Source organism: Paroedura picta, chromosome 14 (genome assembly GCF_049243985.1).
Source record: "Paroedura picta isolate Pp20150507F chromosome 14, Ppicta_v3.0, whole genome shotgun sequence".
In the NCBI taxonomy this organism is placed as follows: Eukaryota; Metazoa; Chordata; class Lepidosauria; order Squamata; family Gekkonidae; genus Paroedura; species Paroedura picta.
In genome coordinates, this window is record NC_135382.1 from 29,180,265 (window position 1) to 29,201,653 (window position 21,389).

A 21,389-nucleotide genomic window follows, 5' to 3' on the forward strand; every position below is an offset into this window, starting at 1 on the left:
ACATACATACAAAAACTCTGTGGTAGAAACTGCACTTCCCATAGAGTTTTGGGCAAAATACTAAAGCATCCCAATGTTGGCGGCAATGTGATTGCATCACTTCTGGTGTTGTCTGGAAGTGAGGTTGCTGGGTCACCAGCCTAGACCTCTCCTCACTGCTAGAGAGCTCCTCCCACCAGCTGGCTGATTTAGGGCAGGGGAAAGAACTGGGGGTGAAGGATTCCTGTCCCTGGTAGGAGCCTGGCAGTCCACAGTATCTTTCTCCAAAGAACTCAGCATAATAATCAGGGTGTTCTCCTCACCATCTGTTTATGCAATACCTTGTGAGGTAGGTTGGGCAGAGAGAGTGTGACCTGCACAAGGTGATTTTTTGTGGCAGTGTGAGGTGGAGGAAGAAAGTTGGGGCAGAAGAAAGATCCATCTCATAGGGATGGAAGAAAGGTGGTGGTAGGGAAATCCTACTTCTGGAGGGACTCTAAGCTTGCCACACTCATGAAGAGATGGTTGAGTTAGTAGAGGGACCTTGTTGTGACCCTGGGTTCTGACTGCTCACAGCATTAGAGAAAGACTTTTGCCTAGTGTCAGGAACCCAACGACCCCCAGGGGCCTCCAACTCTGAGGGAAGCCTTGCTGCCCATGTATCAAAGAAGCAGTACATGTGATACTTTAAGGCAATACCTGATGTACTGTATTTAATAAGGAGTGGTCCTCTAATAAGGACTGGCTGGGATAGAATCATAGAATCATAGAATCATAGAGTTGGAAGGGGCCATACAGGCCATCTAGTCCAACCCCCTGCTCTATGCAGGATCAGCCCTAAGAATCCTAAAGCATCCAATAAAAGTGTGCATCCAACCTTTGCTTGAAGACTGCCAGTGAGGGGGAGCTCACCACCTCCTTAGGCAGCCTATTCCACTGCGGAACTACTCTGACTGTGAAATTTCTTTTCCTGATATCTAGCCTATATCATTGTACTTGTAGTTTAAACCCATTACTGCACTTCCTTTCCTCTGCAGCCAATGGGAACAGCATCCTGCCCTCCTCCAAGTGACAACCTCAAGGATGCAGCCTTGAGCTGAAGGAGAAGAGGCCTGTGGAAAGATATACAAGCGGCCCCTGCTGGCAAAGACTTATGAGAATAGGGATGTCAGTCCCAGGAGGGAACTGGGGATCCCTTGGAATTATAGCTTTTCTCCAGACTAAATAAATCAGTTCCCATGGAGCAAACAGCTGCTTTGGAGGCTCGACTCCATAGCATTATACTCCACTGAAGTCCCTCCCTGCCTCAAATCCTACCCGGCTCCAACCCCCGAAGTCACAGGGTAATTCCCAATCCAGAGCTGGCAACCCTATGTGAGACCCGGGCAGGTCTCCTCCACTCAGCCTCCCTGCCCAGAAAGGCTGGAGTCCTTTCCTTTGTTTGCCATACCTGTTTGCGCTTCCACCGAGAAATACGGCTGGCCTTCCAGAATGCTGTAGACGAGTTTGGCGCTGTTTCCATAGGTAGGGTCATCGGCATCCGAGGCCGTCACCTGAATAACTGACGTACCTAAAGGCAGAAAGGCGACCAGTTCAAAGTTCAATATTACTTCTCTTTTAAAAAGTCCAACAGAAGCAAGGAGAACGTTTTCAAAAATCCACTTGCATTATTAAAAACAACAACAGCAATGGGAGATTATTTCGTAAATAGGCACTAGAAAATTAAAATGAAAGTGCTATCACCCTACAAGAGGTATTGGTAGTAAATCACCAGAGGATACGTACTAGCTGTGCCAGGGATTATGGGAAATCTCGGACCAATTAATTTCTCAGAGTACACCGTTCAGTAAATTCTATTTCACTAAACTCTCTCTTTCTCCTTTGGCAAATGCTTCATATCATTATTTGGGACATTCATTTAGACACATTTTTCCTGCACTCTGCCCCCCACCCCTCAAAACAAAACAAAACAAAACCACAAACAAAACAAAACCTCCTTTACCAGTATTTGGAAATGATATGCATGATAATTGCCAAAGTAAGTGGAACATTTCTTTGACGGGGTTTAGAGAAAAGAAAAAGAAACATTCGGAATCTGTTCCTATGTAACTCAGCCAATTTCATACATTTTATCATCCACTGTGAATTATGAAACATTATATGGTATCACAGTATTTAATGGCCAACTTTAATGGAAACAGAAATTAAGGGTGGGGTAGGAAGTCAGTAGGGTTGTCAGCTCTGGGGTGGGAACTACCTGGAGGTATTGGTCATGGATCCTGAAGAGGATAGCTTTGAGGAGAGGAAGGGCATCAGAATGGTATAATGTCACAGAGTTCACCAACCAAAGCAGCCATTTTCTCCTGGGGAACTTATCTCTGGAGATCAGCTGTATTTCTGGGCCCACCTGGAATTTGGCAGTCCTGGAAATCAGGTTTTCACCTCCACATGAGTCTTTCCATTTCTGTCTTTCACAAGTGATAGGGGTCAAAACATATCCTCAGGCATGTGGTGAGGAAGTCCCCATGAAAAGATCTAGTTTAAACCCTGGCTTGGCTCTGTCTTCAATGATTCTAGTCAAACAGAAACAGTTCCTCTTTTCTAATGCACACCATTTGCACATCACCATACTTCTGTTATTTAGGAATACCCCACCCCCAACACAATGATAATACTTAGCATGTACATATTGTTGCAGGGGTTTGTGGGAACTATAGTCCATGGACATCTGGGGAGCCACATTGGCCACCCCTATCATATGGCTTTCTTGTGTAGTGACTGAATTATGAGTATGCCACCTGGTGGCTAAACATAGAATCATAGAATCATAGAGTTGGAAGGGGCCATACAGGCCATCTAGTCCAACCCCCTGCTCTACGCAGGATCAGCCTATTAGCTCATCTGGATTCCAGCTCCTTTAAAAAAAAATAAGGTTAAGTCTTGAGTTTTTGCATATTCAATCATACAAGACAAAATAAGCAACATTATGTTCTGTCCTGTCCTTTAATGACACACAAGCCCATCCCAATTGCCCATGCTTAGGGCCAATAAGGGAAGACACAGCTATAAGGAACAAGCTCCCTGTGTCTCTCGCCTGAACGATTTTGCTATTGCCTTAGAAGAAAACACAATTAAAACTCGGAAGGAGTAAATTGTCAGGTTAAAAATAATCCTCTGAACTTTCAAGGACACACGTTTTTGTGTCCTTGGTTAGTACACTTATGAATTTGTATAGTATGCAAATTAAGCTGCCTCGATTTGGTGAACTAGAGCAGGGGTAGTCAACCTGTGGTCCTCCAGATGTTCATGGATTACAATTCCCATGAGCCCCTGCCAGAATTTGCTGGCAGGGGCTCAAGGGAATTGTAGTCCATGAACATCTGGAGGACCACAGGTTGACTACCCCTGAACTAGAGTATGGCGGCTCTAACCTGTGTGTACACTCATAGATGTGGAAGAAGCTTATCCCCAAGGCAAAATACCTAGAGATGTCCCAGAAGTACTGTATCCATGCAATGGAATTGATATAATTATGGATCAAGTACACATGAATTATCCTTGGACCTCCCTTCTGATTATATCATCAAATCCGCAGTATATTTTTGTGTACATACCTACGTTGGATCTCTCTGGTACATTGGCATGGTAGTTTTCATGTAAGAATTCCGGGGGGTTGTCGTTAATATCTTGAACTTTCACAATGAATTCAGAAGGTGGTTCCAGGGGGCGGTTGGTAGTCCGGTCCACAGCTTGGGCAGTTAATGTGTACTGAGCTCTTTCTTCCCGATCCAGTGTCTTCGTTGCATGGATGTTCCCTGATTTGTCATCAATGACAAAAATGATTCCTGCTCCTTCACCTGAGAGAATATATTTAATGTTCCCATCGCCAGAATCGATATCAGAATGAAGCTGTGGAAATTGCAAAGCACATGTGTTTTGTTACTTCAAAAACTAGTAACCGTGGCTGGTTAATGGTCACTGACTTGGGAGATATAGTTATTGGAGTTGGCTTCTAAGAATGATTCCGGCTTTGTGCCCAATAGCAAAATGCCTCGGAAGATCTTGTCCCTGTCTGAACTGACCATAGATTGGATCCAGACAATATTTTACATGAGTATAATGGAACTGCCTTTCCCTCCCACCACAGCTCCCTGTTATCCATGGAATGTTGGTCCTGGGGGGTGAAGAACCCCAAGGAACGGTGTGCGCAGTGAGAAGGGCAAATCATTACAGATTGTCAATTTATTCTGGATCCACTCCCATGTCTTGGAACGGAACCACATGTATAGTTTTGACTGGCTTTCCATTAGTATGTCCTGGAGTTTGAGGGGAGCATGGTACACCCCAAGCTCAAAACTTCAGCAGGGTCGGCACTTGTATGAGAGACCACCACGGAAGATTCTGTAGAGGAAGGCAATGGCAAACCGTCTTGGCTTCTCACTTGCCTTGCAAGCCCCTTGACTGGGGCCATCATATGCCAGTGCCCCACCTCTTCCTGCACCGACATGGGGAAGAATTTGGCCCACTGCAACTCATCCGCCCCCAATTTGTGCCCTGCATGGGAGCTGGAGCAGTGAAGTTCCCAGTGCGTAAACGGTCCATGCGAGGACAGGCAACAGCAAACCAACCACTTCTGTTCATCTCCCGCCTTGAAAACCCCACGGGGCTGCCCCAGATCAGCTGCGCCACAGCGGCCCTTCCTATCACAATATGAATAGCAAGCAATTTTAAATTGTCTAATGAGAGAATTATAAGGAACATGGGGGATTAGTTCAGAACTCACTTGGATATATGTATATAACTGATTAGTAGTTGTTGAGATTAAGAGGAGAAAAAGCAGCATATCTTTTATGAAAGGTTTTATATTCATGATTATTTTAATAAGCTGCTTTGCCAAAAAGGAAAAAAAAAAGCAGATCTGTGAGTTGTGGAACGGCAACAAAGCAACCACCCATTGGGCTCCAACTAATTTCCAATTTCTTCGATACTTAATGCCCATTGTGATGCAATAATGAATGGCACTAAAGCAATTAACGCATGAAATGAAATGTGAGTCCCACTTCCTTGGCTCCCTTTGCTTTCATAAGGCTACAGGCATTGGCTCTATGAATCGGGTATGAATATGGAACATATAAAATTGGACCGTCTTGGCTTTCTCATATTTCATCCTGTTTAAGCCAACGCAATAATGAGAGCGTGCTACTCAATGAGCCATAGCCATCACATCTGTTTTACGCTGGTTAAAGCCCATTGGTTTGAGGAGAGTTGCACTTGAGGGTGCTTTCTGATGTTTCCTGGAAAATTGCATTCTGGGTCAAACGACACAAACTGCAGCCCAGAGGAGAGGTTTTTAAGCCTGGATTCTAGCATGTGTCAGAGTAGAAGGCGGCTTCTGAGCAAGCTCTGATGGTCATGGAAGATGGCCCTTGGGAGAACTCCTGTATAGGGAAGGTCTTTATGAGATAGCCGGTGATCTGCAGGCTCGGCCTGTGTCATCCCTGGCAAATCAGGTCTTGGATCAAGGTGCAGAGTGCTCACTTCCTAAGTGACTGTTTCAGAATGCCCTGAGCATTTCAGGACAGATGAGGGCTGGACTCCCTGAGATCTTGATCTTTTTTCTTTTTCGCCATCAAGTTTCAATCAGTATATGGTAATCCTGTTGGGTTTCAGAGCAAGAGACACGCCAGGTGGTTTGCTGTTGCCTGTCTCTGTGTTTTCATGCTGGTGTTCCTTGGTGGCCTCCCGTCCTCGTACTGACCAGGGCCGACCCTGCTTAGCTGATGAGATCTGATGAGATCAGGCTAGCCTGAGCCATCCAGCTCAGAGTCTCTATGGGCACCTAAAATCAATGCATGTAGAGGAGGCCTCCTCCTACATACTTACTCCCCTTTTCACTGTTCATCGGGTTACCTCCTGATTATGGGGGGTTATTGATCCTTGGTTTATTGATTGTGTACATTTAAATTTCATGGTTTTAAAATGGCATTAATGTGCCTATGTTGTATTTTATTTATGTTGTTAGCCATTTCAAGATAGTGAATAATAATAATAATAATAATAATAATAATAATAATAATAATAATAATAATAATAATAATAATAATAATAATAATATACTCCTTCATCTCTCCAATCCTGCCCTCTCCAGGTTCCATCACCAGATCTCCAGGAATTTTGCAACCACAACTAGCAATTCTACTTATGCCATTTCCAAGGGCTTCCAGTCTCTCAAGAATGACTTTTTAGGGGGTCACAGCAAGTTTCTGCAAGCAAAACTTGAGACCCCCTATATCTAAGTCTATATTTTCAGGCCGCTCATGGGGAATAATCCAAGAAAGATCAAATTCAAATACCATCAATGGTTTCTTACCCTGCCCACCAGTACAGGATCTGGTCCTGTGTATTCCTCTATTACAAAGAATTGATTCCAAACCCATCCTCTTTTAGAACGGTGGAGAACTTGCCCTTCTTTTCCCTTTTCATGGTGTCCATGGAGCGACGGCCTTGAAGAATCCAATCTTTCCATTGCCATGGCCAGGGTGTAGCTCAGCATCCCCAGGCAGAGAAGGGCAGCATGTAAACAGTGGTCCTCCTTCATTTTTGGTTAAGGTACAGGCACCAAGAGTATCCCCAGATCTAGCCCTTCTTTGCAGGGCCCCACAGGAGTCCAAAAAACAAAACAAAACAAAGGAACCGGATAATCCTCTGGTGATTTCAGATGTCGTTTTCCATAAGCAAGATGTCCCTGCTCTTTCAGTGCATCACTTCATTTCCATCCAGATTCCCAAATTAATTCCTACAGAAAAAGAGAAATCGGAGAAGAAAGTTAGTATCTCTCTACCATCCAGTTTAAGCAAATGATATGGGCAACAATCAAATTAGGGTTCCGAGCTCTGACTTGGAAAAGGTTTGGGGAGAGGAAGCACATGAGCCAGGTATAATGCCATAGAATCTAGCCTCCACTACAGATTGCAATTTGAGGATTCTCACGTAGGGTTACCAAAGTCCATTTAAGACATCAAGATCTCACGGTATTACAACTTAGTCCCAGATGAAAGATCCAAATTGGCAAAGTCTTGGGGATTTTGGAGGTAGAGCCTGGAGTTTGGTGAAGAGTGGGACCCCATCGTATACTGCCAGAAATTCAAGCCTTCAAAGTAGCCACATTCTCTCAGGGAACGTGAGATTAGTTGTAATTCCTGGAGGTCCCTTGGAGGCTGGAGATGCTGACAGAGTTGCCATGTTTTTCTCCCCTCACCCTTTCTTTGGCCACTGGTGGAGGCTGCATCTCACCAGACAGGCAAGGAAGTCTAGTAGAGGCAGTGTACTTCTGAACACTGCTGAGAACAACAGCAGGCGAGAGCTAGTATCCTGCCCCTTGCTGATGGACACTTTGAAAGCAGTTAGATAGGTAGCATAGAGGGAAATTAATGGTAAATTAGAGTGACACTTGGCTTGTTCCTGCACACCTTACATTAAATTCTTCCATTAAATTCAACCGGCTCACAGACAGAGCGCCTGTTCTGCATGCAGAAAATCCCAAACTCCATTCCTGGCCTCTCTGCTTGATGGGATCAGGTAGGTAGTAATGCAAAAAGTCATCTACTCGAGACCCTGAAGAACCATTGCCAGTCATTGTGGGCAGTACCAATCTCCATGGACCAATGATCTGGCTCAGTAATAAGGCAACTTCATGCACTCAATTTGATGGGGTCAAAAGAGTGGGAGGGAGGCATGTTAGAAAAGAGCCCATAAAGGGGCATCATGGTCATAGTGGTGGAGTCTCATAGATTATTGAAAACAGGAAAGTTTTCATGTTGCTATATAACCAGCTTTGCCTGGAGTACTTACTATTGAACCTAGTAACTATGCCAATAAAGGTATTCTGATCTGTCGCTGTCCATTAATTTCAAATGATGCTATTGACAATAGGTAAGACAAAATCTGCAAATATTCCCTGTAAAATGTAATGTAACTTTCTTTCTTGGATTATGATCTAATTACCAAGGCCGTCTTCAGAATAATAAAAAAGACAAGAAGATATATGAACGTGTTTACAATCAGCTGCTCAGGCATGAAGAACTAAACACAAAGCATTAACCACACATCCAAGCTATTACCCTTAATTCACTAATTAGGGTTTAATGTGGTGATTGCCTTCAATCTCAATTTCAAAAAAATCCCTGCATAGAGGAGAGGATGGGCCGGTACTTTCTTTTTATAAAGAAAATGTTGCTGGATTCACATTTGTTAGCATGACAACAGTACCCCCAGCACTTCCTTTTAGCGCACCCCACTACTAAACAGAGATCAACTCAAACTGGAGGAAGGAAAGACATGTGTAAGACCTCAACTAGGAGTCTTCCTCCTTCCCCCACCCCTACCCCCAGCTAACCAGTTTTCCACACAGTAAAATTTTACCACTACATACCGGCAATGGAAGCAAAGAACATGGGGGTCATTCTGAATTGGCTATGCCTTAGCCGTAAGCGCTTGGGATCTATTCACGTGAAATGAGCGCCAAGAGCAGCAAACATTAATAGCTCAGCAAGAACTATTCAATTCATCTGGATCAGCCCCTGGGTGGAACGATGCTTAGTGGCTAATGACTGTCAGAAACTGAAATTTTCACATCAAAAGGGCGTGTTTGCAAAATTCAGTTGCCTCCAAGTAATGGAGCCATGATGTTTCCAGGCTGGTTCATGGATGGATGGAAAATGAATGTCTAAAGTGGCCATTTTCTGAAACCAGCCGTTATATTGGATTGCAGAGTCAGTTAAAATGATCCTTAAATTAGGCAAACTATCAGAACTCTGGCCAAATTATAGCCTCTCTTATAGAAGCTGGATGTAGCAGAAAGTATGATAAAGAGAAGTTCCAGTGGAAGTGAATGTATCACAAATAAATGGCATGTATTTTAACCCTGGGAGCTCAGGGTGGACTTTTAAGCCTAAATATCAAAAAATATGAACCTATAAAATGTCAAGATAAAATCCTCACACTCTTAACAAAATCTTCCTCTGTTATGACCCAACCCCAGACTACACAGATCATTTTCCCTGAAGAAAATGGCAGCTTTGGAGAGCGGAGTCTATCTACATACCACATTCCTCCTAAGCCAGTTTGGTGTAGTGGTTAGGAGTGCGGACTTCTAATCTGGCATGCCAGGTTCAATTCTGCGCTCCCCCACATGCAACCAGCTGGGTGACCTTGGGCTCGCCACGGCACTGATAAAACTGTTCTGACCGGGCAGTGATATCAGGGCTCTCTCAGCCTCACCCACCCCACAGGGTGTCTGTTGTGGGGAGAGGAATGGGAAGGCAACTGTAAGCTGCTTTGAGCCTCCTTCGGGTAGGGAAAAACGGCATATAAGAACCAACTCCTCTTCTCTTCTTCTTCTGAACTCCCTCACCTCCCCAGTCCTGCCCTTTCCAAATTCCATCACCAATTCTCCAGGAATTTCTCAACCCATAATTAGCAACCCTACCAGGGGGGTCTCAGACAGTCTCTCAAGAATCACCTTGTGGGGGTGGGGGAGTCACCACAAGGCTCACCTCTTTCGGAAAGCAAAACGTGAGACTCTCCATAACTAAACCTACATTTTGTTCCCCTCTTTTCTAACTTTCCCCCTCCCTCCACACACACACACTTTAAATTTCCTTGGGGAAAATGCTAACAAATGAATCACCAAGGGTGGGGTGGGGTGGGGATTAGTGATGACTCCCATCCAGGAAGTTATCTCTACCTTGCAGTATTCAAGCATGCTCTCTACACGACAGAGAGAGAGCCCCGAAAGGAGTAAACAGATCTCCAGTGAGTGCCTTAACTTCAAACACCATGCGCTGAAGATTAAACAAAACCTTGGGTTTGTCTAACTGGCACTTCTGCATGATACATTTAAAAAGCAGCCGTTCCCCAGAGATGCATATTTAACAGGACAGATTTCAAAAGTCGGCTACATAATGACATTATGATGGATGGCCTAATTCAGAGACGTGTAGGGATACAGAGAAGGGGATAGGGAAGGCAACACTGAGAAAGTAGCCATGGCACCTCGTCTGCAGTTAGACAATAGGGGAGTATGGATTGTGACCATTCCCAGGTCTTCCCTGGGCATTGATGTGGGATGGAAAGTAGGCCTGCCAAATCTGGTTTGGGAAAAGCTTGGAGATGACATAGACTGCAATAGGGCAGGGGTAGTCAACCTGTGGTCCTCCAGATGTTCATGGACTACAATTCCCATGAGCCCCTGCTGGCAGGGGCTCATGGGAATTGTAGTCCATGAACATCTGGAGGACCACAGGTTGACTACCCCTGCAATAGGGTTCAATGACTCCAAAGCACTCATTTTCTCTGGGGATATATTGTCCATTGTCTGAAGATGAGCTGTAATTCTGAGAGATCCCCAGGTCACACCTGGAGGCTGGCAGCCCCAGGTGCAACACTGATCAAGAGTCTAATGATTTCCAGCTTGACTACTGTAACATGAGCTGCTAAGGGTTGGCCTGGAAGATAACTCTGAATGCCCTCTGATGTACAGTTATGGCTATCTGTTGTTGAATTGGTGCTGGACTGTGTGACCTCTGCATAGTCCCCATTTGGATGATAACAGCACGTGTTTCCAGTTCGTTTCTGAGTTCAGTTATATTATTTAATGAATCTAGATTCGTTTATTTACAAGAATTATTTTATTATTGACTGGGACACCTGGAGTCAAAAGGGAACTTGATTTTTTAAAAAGTAATGCAGTTAGTGGTTTAATGAAAAGTAGGTGTAAATGAATGAAGAGGATAGTTCCTTATGGGAACTGACAAATATTTAGCACTGCCTGGATGATTTATACTATCCAGATCAACCTACAATCCTTTGGCATAAATGCACACCTTTGTTCCTCCCTTCTGTTTCAGAGAAAGATTGTGAAAAGGTGTTTAAGTAAGCTTTCCCCCCTGCTGAGATTTTGTATGAGGCAAAGCAAAAACCAGGGCTTCAATCAGCATAGTTATTAACCGTCTCGCATTTTGCAGCGAGCTTAAGAATGTTTGTCAACTCGATTCTGCCTCAGCCTGACTGCATTAATATCATGGCGCCAAAGATGTCCACCTACAACATTGTTTTTATATTTATATCCCACTTTCCCCATAGATATTATCAAAGCGTAATCATGTTCCTATTGGGCATGACTGAGGGCCAACCCACAGTGCATGTTGCATTCACCCAACTGGTTTTCACCTTAGTGACACAGAAGTTTCAGGAAAGGTCTCTTTTCAAGCCTGTTTGTCTCACAGCAGTGATATGAAGGGAAGAGAGGGCTCCTACCTTCCCTCCACACTTTCTTTGACCGGAAATGGCCCCCCGTGGAGAAGTATTTGCATAACTTTGAAGTAGGATGGTGTCACCACTATCCTGCTGGGTGGTCCATAAAAACATACTTGGAATCTGAGTTCATACAACTGAGAAACCAAGAACATCACTTGAGGGAGGGTAGGGAAGTCAAGGGGACCCATATACTAGCAGCCAGCTAAGACCTCCACCCATCAGCTCCTGAGGCCAATCTCGAGTACAGTGACCAGATTTTAACAATGGTGGGACACCATTGACCAGGGGGGTTCTTAATTAAAATTTTGGTCTATATGGAGCAACAAAAAATTTCATAGAACGCAAAAATAGTATTGTAGTATATATATATATATATTTAATTTCAACATAAGTACAATTTGCCAGGTGGCCCCAGATGTCCCTCCAAAACTGGGACAATCTGGTCAACTGAATCTCAAGGATAAGGCTGTTGAGGTCCCACCACCAGAACTTCAAGCTGATCTCCTAGATGTCTTGGCATCATTTCCGATTACGTCAGAAACGGCAATGCTGTGATATCACTTTGGGGTTATTTGTTTAAGTTACCCAGTTTGGATGCACATTCTCCACAGATGCAACTTGCAATCCTTGTTTAGTGATGCACAAATAATATTGTAAGTGGCATACATTATTATGGGCGGGGGGCACTCTAAGGAAACAGGAAATGGTGTGAAAATAAAGAATCGTAGGTATGATTGCAGAAGTTAAATTAAAATGCAGATTTTCAACTTGAAACAGCAAGGGTGAGAAATAGAAAAACAGCTCCAGAATGAAGTGCTAGCCGCAACTGGGAAGCCAAATGAAGTATGCGTAACGAGCCCAAACATCCCCGTGTGTTTTTAACTTTATTACATTCATATATCCCACCTTTCTTTTATCATGGGCTATGCATCCTTCCGAAGTCGGTAAAATGAGTACCCAGCTTGCTGGGGGGTAAATGGTAATGACTGGGGAAGGCACTGGCAAACCACCCCGTATTGAGTCTGCCATGAAAACGCTAGAGGGCGTCACCCCAAGGGTCAGACATGACCTGGTGCTTGCACAGGGGATACCTTTACCTTTACCTTTATGCAATGGGCTTTCCTGGTGTTCTCACACTAACGAACTTGCCAGATACACAGTCAGGATCCATACTGGAGTAACAGCAATGGCCAGAGAGAAGAAAGGTAAGGGACTTTGACCTCTTTAAACCTGATCTCTCTCTAGAAGTTAAAATGACCAAACTGAGGCTATGATACTTTGGTCACATTATGAAGAAGAACTGAGGTATTTTTGTACCCTACTTTTTACTTCCCGAAGGAGTCTCAAAGCAGCTTACAATTGACTACCCTTCCTCTCCTCACAGCAGACACCCTGTGAGATAGGTAGAGCTGAAAGCTTTGAGAATTGTGACTAGCCCAAGGTTGCATAGCTGGCTGCATGTGGAAGAATGTGGAATCAAACATGGTTCTCCGGAGTAGAGGCCATTGCTCGTAACCACCTTTCATGACATCCCCATAGGGTTGGCCAATCTCTAAGTGAAGTATGGAGACCTTCAGAATTTCAACTTATCTCCAGGCTACCAAAACCAGTTCCCAAGGAGAAAATGACTGCTGTTTTGGCCAGTGGCCTCTGTGGCATTACGCCATCTTAAAGTCCTTCCTTTCCTCAAATCTACCTTTCCTCAGGCTCCAACCTCCAAATCTTCTACAATTACATAACCTGGAATTCACAACCCTACATCTTCAACAGGGTCCTTGTTACTACCTTAGACCTTCACGGGTTTGAAGTGTTTCATAGAATCATAGAGTTGTAAGGGGCCGTACAGGCCATCTAGTCCAATCCCCTGCTCAGTGCAGGATCAGCCTAAAGCATTCAGGATCAGTATCTGTCAAACTGCTGCTTGAAGACTGTCGGTGAAGGGGAGCTCATCACATCAAATAAAACTTTTTGAAAGTATTAGAGACCTTAAAAAAAAAAAATACTCTTCTCCTCCCCCCCCCCCCAAGGAAGATCTCATGGGGCACTTTGAGGGAAAAAATCCAATTCAGTGCAACTTTATGAATGCAAATCTTAATCCTTTGCATTTAAAAAATTATCTCCTCTTGGTTTCGTACTGGATAAACACTTAAACCCGGTAATCCCCAGCTGTTCCCAAAAATAGCTTTTCATAGTCACTTTTCCCCCTGTGGCTGGTTGGATATTTTGTATACTGAACTGACGGAATAAGTGCCAGTTTTAATGCTGCATTCTCCAGGCACATGATGCCTCTCGCAAGCGACCCTCCTGAATAGATACGGCTCTGCTCACGGATGAAGAATTCTGCATTGATTAATTGCCTGTCTTTTAACTGATTAACTGCACAGGGCCTCACAGCTGAGAACAAGCACACACTTGACATTCAGAAGGTTCCAGATCCCATCCCTAGAGGCTCTGGTTTATAAAGATCTTGGGAAGCGTGACTGGCAAAGATCCCGATCTGACCTTGAGTAGCTGCTGGCGGACATCACAAGGTCAGGTGGACATCATAGGGTTGACTGACTCAGCAGAAGCTGTGCCTTCTTATCAACCCAGAGGGCTTTGGCTCAGTGAGGGAGCAAGTGATTTACATGCAGAAGGTCTTGGGATCAGTGTCCGGCATCGCAAGCAAAATGATCTCAAATGGGAGTTCCTAGGGAAGTCCCTTTCTGAAGGTCTCAAGAGTCACAGCCTTTCAGAACGGTCAATCCTGAACTACGTGGATGGTTCAGGACAGAAGATGGGTTCTTGATAAACATATCACTGAAATGCAATGTGTGATATTAAAAGATGATCATATTCGATACATTTAAGCTACCAGAAAGTAGGAGTGGGGAGCCTGGGTTCAAGACCCCATCAGCCATGAAGCTCTCTAGGTTAGCGATCCCCAACCTGGGGGCCACGGACCACATGTGGTCCTTTGACTAATTGGAGGTGGGCCCCGAAGGACGCCTTCTCCCCCCCCCCTGGCCCTTTACTTCATCCCCCCCCCCAGCCCTTTACAACACACTTCATTGTTGTGGCGTGTCTGTATCTTATTTTCAAGGGATGTTTAAACATTACCATAGCGATCAGAGAGCGTTAGGGCAGTGGTTGAGAGTAGAGGAGTAAACTACCCCCCCCCCACCGAGCCTCAGTAAAAGGCGTTGAGTGGTCCCTGGTGAGTGGTCCCCGGCGTTGAGTGGTCACCGGTGATAAAAAGGTTGGGGACCATGGCTCTAGGTGACACTGGGCAGTTGTGAAGGAACAGGAGTTGGGTTCAACTGGATTTTCACTTAACCTCATCTAGTTCCTCTCCTTACTAACCCTTATCTCAATTGACTTATATCTATGACCCTTCCCCCAAAGGAAACCCTTTCTTCTATTTCACCAGCAGAAAATCTGAGCTCCTTGAGAGAAAGGTGAGATAAAAAGAAACATACAGATTTTACAGTATATCTACAGCTACGCAAGGGTTCATTTGAGGTCAGTCTTCTTATAAGTCCTATTCATGCATCTGAACATGCAGTCGCTATGGTACGGAATCTATCAAGCCAGCAGTGGAAAGAACTGAAACCGCATAAAAGAATATAAAAAGGAACCGAAATAGAGAACAGCTGCTCCTCCCTTATTCTGTTTCTCCAATTTGAATTTAATTTGTATTCATCCAAAGGGGGCAAAATTGCCATACGGAGTATCAACCGCATGCACAATTTTAAAACATGCAGACAACAAAACAGACTGAACATGGGCTTGGGAGAGAATTAGACTAAAAGTTTGGGGGAATGAGAAATGGTAGCAGAGAGTTTTACGTCCCTTTTCAGCCTCAAGGGGATGTGCTTCCGATAAACGTGGCAGAGACAATCTCCTTTTTGAAAATAAAAAGCATAATTCTACAGGAAAACAGCCAGCATACCAAAGCAGGCTTATTAAAGAGCACGGTGATGGATGGTGTCGTTTGAAATAATGAGTAGGCTCTTGGAGGAGTTTGTTTGAAATAATAATTGTGTACTTGTGCAACTTGGGAACTAAGTGGGGGAAATTCATGATTTACTGTGCCCTCAAAATCCTGTACCATCAGATCCGGTTGAATTCCAGTACCTACTCTTGTTACGATATAAGTATGCAGCTGGGGATGGGGCCCTGAAGGGGAAATCACAGTCCAGAAACAGCAATTAATCATATTTTAATATTTGTATATTAAGTGATGCTTTTTATTACATAGAGGGAAGTCAATATTAACTGTGGAATCAATCTCCACTCTTCATTTTATGGTGTGGATGGATGGGTGGGTGGGTGTGTCGGTAGGTAGGTGGATGGATGGATGAATGGAGAGAAGAAAAAGAGAGAGAGAGAGAGAGAGAGAGAGAGAGAGAGAGAGAGTCTGGATTGGAAAATACCAGAAGACTTTAGGAGTGGAGTAAAAGGAGGGTATGGCTTGGGGAAGGGAGGACCTAAGTGTGGTATAATGTCATGAAGTCTGCCTTCCAAAGTGATCCATTTTTCCAAGTGAATCAACTGCTGGTTCCTGGGGGTCAGTTGTAATTCCAGGAGATCTCTAGTCACCACCTGGAGGCTGGCAACCCTAATTATATATATATATATATATATATATATATACATATATATATATATATATATATACATATATATATATATATATATATACATATATATATATATATATATATACATATATATATATATATATATATATATATATATATATATATATATATATATATATATATATATATATATATATATATATATAAAATAAATAATCTATCTATCTATCTATCTATCTATCTATCTATTTATTAGCAGGCTAATTTAAATGGCCAACTGTTTATATCCTTCAAAGTTAAACTTGTAATCAGGAGATGTTTGCAGACTTTTGCGACTCTTATTTTGAAATTATTTTTAGGTAGCCTACGGAGTTATCTTCCGTTTCCAGCTTTCTGTGTTTGTCTTTGTTCGTGGATTTAGGAGTCCAGCACTGTCACTGTCTTCCCTCTTTGGTACAGAGAAACTCAAGTGAAGGGCTCGTACCCTTTTCAAAGCAAGCCTGGGCCACCTTGATGACCCTAGACATGACTGAGAAATGCATAGCGGCATACATAGCTCTCCCCTCAGAACAATTTCTATGATTTTTGTCCTCACAACAATTCTCTGAGGGAAACTTGGCCGAGAGAGATTGAGTGGCTGAGCACATTCAGCTGTCTACTGAGGCTGTGAGAAATCTTGGGATGCTTCTAAATTCTCCGCTGATTGGATGCTCATTTGAATAGGTAGCATTGTCAGGAAGCACAATCGGAGCACAGATTGTATTGACTATGCATGAAACACATATACAATCCACATACAAATGCACATTGTGTGCCTACCCACACAAATAAAGGCTTCACAGAACTCTGCGGTGGGATTAGCACAACGGCGTGGAATGGAACCCTTGATGCAGCAAAATGGAATGAGTGTAGAGCAAAAGGAGCATCATTTTTATAACAAGAGATACCTTTCCTGGGCCCATTCAGCACCCAAGGGTTAATGCACCTTCAATGCACCTTAGAGGTAGATTTTACTGCTCTGCACAGGAAAATCCAACTTCAAAAGGACATTGAAAGTGCATTATCCTCCATGTGCAAGTTTTGCTTCCTTTTTTAGTATTGCAGCTCTCTCTTTGGCTTAGTTACTGGTTAGTATGAGCTTCCTATTGTGGTGGCCACATCTCTGAGGTTCAATACCACCAAATGTAACTGGAGAGAAATGGCAACCATGCTGGGTACATCGCTGGGAATCACGCCAAGTATTTTCCACTGAAACCCATTTCCTCAGATTGTGCTAGCAGAACTCCTTCATTTTCTCCCCAGCCCTCCATCAAGACCTGCATTATTCCACGTTTTGCACTCAACTAAAGGAGCCTGGCAAGCCCAGGATGCAAGACAGAAATGAAAGGTCAGAATCCAAGTGGGAGTAAATAGGTTGCTAGGGGCAGAAAAGGCCTTGGCCAGACATGGGATTCACAAAAGTCAACAAAGTCTTCTAAATCTCATCAGTCAGTATTTACTAGGACGGACTATTTGCTATCACTATATCCAGCTTCCTTATCCAGGATTTCAGCAGACTTAGTCATTCTTCATAGGGGTCACACTGTTATTTATCTTACGTTGATTGCTGTGGGTTGAATCCGACCAGCTTTCCCACTAGTCAAAAACCTGAGCAAGGATCCCCTTTGACTGAAATGATGATACTGAAGATCATTGGCTCTGCATGGTCAAAAGTCCTGGGAAAGAAAGAACCAACTTGGCTAGGAGCACGGACTTCGAATCTGGTGAGCCGGGTTTGATTCCCCGCTGCTCCCACACATGCAGCCAGCTGGGTGACCTTGGGTTCACCACAGCATTGATAAAGCTGTTCGACCAAGCAGTAATATCAGGGCTCTTTCATCCTCATCCACCTCACAGGGTTTCTGTTGTGGGGAGAGGAAGGAGAAGGCAAATGTAAGCTGCATTGAGGCTCCTTCAGGTAGAGAAAAGTGGCATATAAGAACCAACTTTTCTTCTTCTTCAGTAAAATCATGGCTCTTTCAGCGTCACCCACCTCACAGGATGTCTGTTCTGGGGAGAGGGAAGAGAAGGCAAATGTAAGCTGCTTTGAGACTCCTTTGGGTAGAGGAAAGCGGCATCTAAGAACCAACTCTTCTTCTTCTTTATTAAGAGGGGGTATTAGAAGATGTTGGGTGACCAGGAAGTAAACATATTGCATGTATGAATATCTATGTGTATGCATTTATATCCCTCTTTTCTCCCCAATGGGAATGCAAAGCAGGTTACAACACAGGTCTCCTTTCTCCCTTTTTTATCTTTACAGTAACAACTCTGTGTTAGGTTAAGCAGAGAGACACTCTCTGCTCTCTCATGGAAAATAGATGAACTTCAACATGTTTGACTGTGACTGGATTATGCCCTGCATACTCAAAGAGCTAAATATTGGTGCCTTCACAACAGAACACCGAATTCTCACACTGTTCATTTTCCAGTAAATTGAGGATATACTAAGAATGCCAAAGTAAACACTCACAGAATGTTTACTTATTAAGTGGGGTTTAATTAAACGCTGCAGAATTAATTGCTTCTTCACAGTTAGGTGCAGTCACCTTTTCTTGGAGCGCACAGCTTGAACATTTTACACATGTGACTCTCCTCCACAGTCAAAGCAAAGATTTTATCACCATCTCCTCCTTTGGGTAGAAAAATCATTCCATGTTGGAAAGCTTAAAAGGTGCAACATCTTCATGAAAGTGAAGAAGAAGAAGCAGAAGAAGAAGAAGAAGAAGAAGAAGAAGAAGAAGAAGAAGAGTTGGTATTATACCCCACTTTTCACTGGAGGAGGAGCTGGGAATCAAACCTGGCTCACCAGATTAGAAGCTGCAATTCTTAACCACTAGACCAATCTGTTCATGATGGTGAACACATCTAGTGATGTAAGAAGAGTTTTGATAATGTCAACAGTCTGGCAACTTCTGGGATGCCTGGCTTATCTCATTTCCATTGCAGGATGTGCTGACACAGAATATATAGCTCATATATAGCTCACAACATGATGTGTGAAACAGGGGAAAACAAAACCAAAACCCAAAGTGAAAACCAGGGGATAAACTGAAGCAGTATGGCACCAGAGCCAATTGGGGAGGGGGGCAGGGGTAGGGAGGGGATGCACAACAGTCCTAAATTGATTTTGCCACCCTCTGCCACCCAGATGAGCATGACTTGTTTTCATTAGAAAGGAAAGCATGAACCAAGAAGACAGCTTCATACACGTTCACCAGTGGGGAGGTGGGGAGTGAGAGACCCCAGCAGGCACCCGTCTTGAACCGGCTTCTGTTGTATAATTTTGTTTATGCAGCAAGGAAGCAGCAAAACCAGCAGCCATGGCCGGGTTATTGGCTTGGCCGCACTGCAACACAACGGAATCTTTGTTCGGCTCCGCTTGGTGCTGTTTAAATATTGTGATTCGTTGAATGGGAGGCTGCTTCCTGGAACGGTCTCTCTTTCTCTTCTGTTTTATCAGCAGGAGAGAGAAAAAAGGGGGCGGGGAGAGTCCTGCTGAAAAAATGAAAAGAAGGAGGGAGACTTGTAAACGTCACTGCAACCTCTCAGTGCTGAAATATGCCGGCATGCAGGACAATGTTTCTTCCATGGGTGCCATGCTTTAGGAAACACTGAAAACTACAGGAGGCAAAAGAATTCCGAGAGAAGCACTGCAGTGAATGGCAGTTTTTCACATCCTCTCCTGCAACTGTGGGATCGAGCTTGATGGCAGATAATGAGAGGAAGCTAAGTGAAAGATGCAGGGAGGGGGCCCCAAGAGTTGGCATCTAATCTCAGAAGTTAAGCAGGGTCAGCCCTAAAGTCATAGAGTTGGAAGGGTCATCTAGTCCAGCCGCCTGCTCTATGCCCGACATTCAGAACCCTATTGCTCATCCCCTGTAACCTGCCACCCCGTTGAAATTTCACAGAATCAGCCTCTCCGTCAGGTGGCTCTCCAGCCTCTCTTTAAAAATCTCCAAAGATGGAGAACCCACCACCTCCCAAGGAAGCCTGTTCCACTGAGAAACCGCTCTGTCAGGAACTTCTTCTGTATGTTTAGAATCACAGAATGATAGAGTTGGAAGGGATCTCCTAGGTCATCTAGTCCAACTGCACTTTGCAGGACACTCACAACCCTCTTGCTCATCCACTGTAACCTGCCACCCCCTTGAACCTTCACAGAATCAGCCTCCCCATCAGATGGCTATCTAGCCTCTGTTTAAAAATCCCCAAAGATGGAAAACCCACCACTTCCTGAAGAAGCCTGTTCCACTGAGAAACCGCTCTAACTGTCAGGAACTTCTTCCAGAAGCCCTGGTTAGTACTTGAATGGGAGACCACCAAGGAAGTCCAGTGTGGTTATGCAGGCAAACTACCTCTGTCCCTCTCTTCCCTTAAAAACCCTGCATGATTTTCATAAGTCAGCTATGCCTGGAGGGCCTTTGATGCCACTAGTTTAAAGAAGCTTTCTTGTGTCTCAGTACTGGCCGATGACATTGATGCCAGTGATGGAAGGGATCATGGATACATCTTAAATTACACTCCAAAAGCCAATGTATTGTCAGAACAATTCCCAAACTCATTTGTGAAACCCTTCCAGGGCTGTCAAGGAACTCCAAAGTTTCACAAAACCCTGGTTGAGAAAGCCTACTCTAACCACTATACAGGACTGAATCTGCAAGTTGCTATATTAGCAATAGCTATATTAATGTTATCAATGTAGGTCAAAGAGTTGTCTTTATCTGATGTTTTTTCTCCAGCTTATTTGAGTAAATAAGGACATTTGAACAGCTTAGTTGATCACTTAAAAATGTATGCCATTGTTCTCTTTCAAAAGAAGAGTCCAAGGTAGCTACAGCAATTAAAAAAAAAGAATACAATGGAAGCCAAAAGCATCTTTAAAGAACTGACAACATCGACATCTCAAGACAATAAACATGTTCATTCAAAGGCCTTACAGAGTAGGGATGTTTTGAAATTGCACTAGTAGGACTGCAAAAGCTGATTCATTCCGGTAGGACAGATTTAGTTGCTGAAATAGCCATTCATGGATTCAAGCAGGTTGACGAAAAACTGGGTTTTTGTTAGGGGCTTAAAAATGTCATCCTGTTTTACTGAGAGTTTTTTTTTTCCCATTGAGGGATTTCCTAAATGTTAAATTTAGGAAGCTGCACAGGTTTATGTTTTGTTTCTTTTTAAAGGGGAAAAATTCTGCATTGCTTTTGACTTCCCCACGGTACACATCATTTGGAATTCGGTGGTAAAAGATATGGTAAGAACTACCATTGAACAAATTCATGGAGATGGACAGGTTTCTCAGCAGCGACTAGCCAAGCTCACTTAAGGTGACTTCCTAATTAGAGGCAGGGAATAGGACCACTGAATGCCCGAGTGCCAGGTGAGGTCATTGCCTTTGTACTCTGCTTGAAGGCTTCCCGCAGGCATTTGTTTGGCCACTGCACTCTGTCCTAGCAGAGCTTGTCTTATGTT

At 43.8% G+C, this 21,389-nt stretch overlaps 1 protein-coding gene across 2 annotated transcripts in view; it reads right to left on the bottom strand.

Moving 5' to 3' along the window:
- CDH11 (cadherin 11) overlaps positions 1-21,389 on the bottom strand; it is a 98,089-nt gene that overhangs the window by 20,518 nt on the left and 56,182 nt on the right. For both annotated transcript variants that reach the window (XM_077310864.1, XM_077310863.1), the window contains 3 exons: positions 6,350-6,775; positions 3,594-3,888; positions 1,430-1,549 (listed from right to left, as the gene is read on the bottom strand). In XM_077310864.1, coding sequence (XP_077166979.1) covers positions 1,430-1,549; positions 3,594-3,888; positions 6,350-6,577 — 643 coding nt within the window. In that variant the 5' untranslated portion in view covers positions 6,578-6,775. The remainder of the gene's footprint in view (positions 1-1,429; positions 1,550-3,593; positions 3,889-6,349; positions 6,776-21,389) is intronic.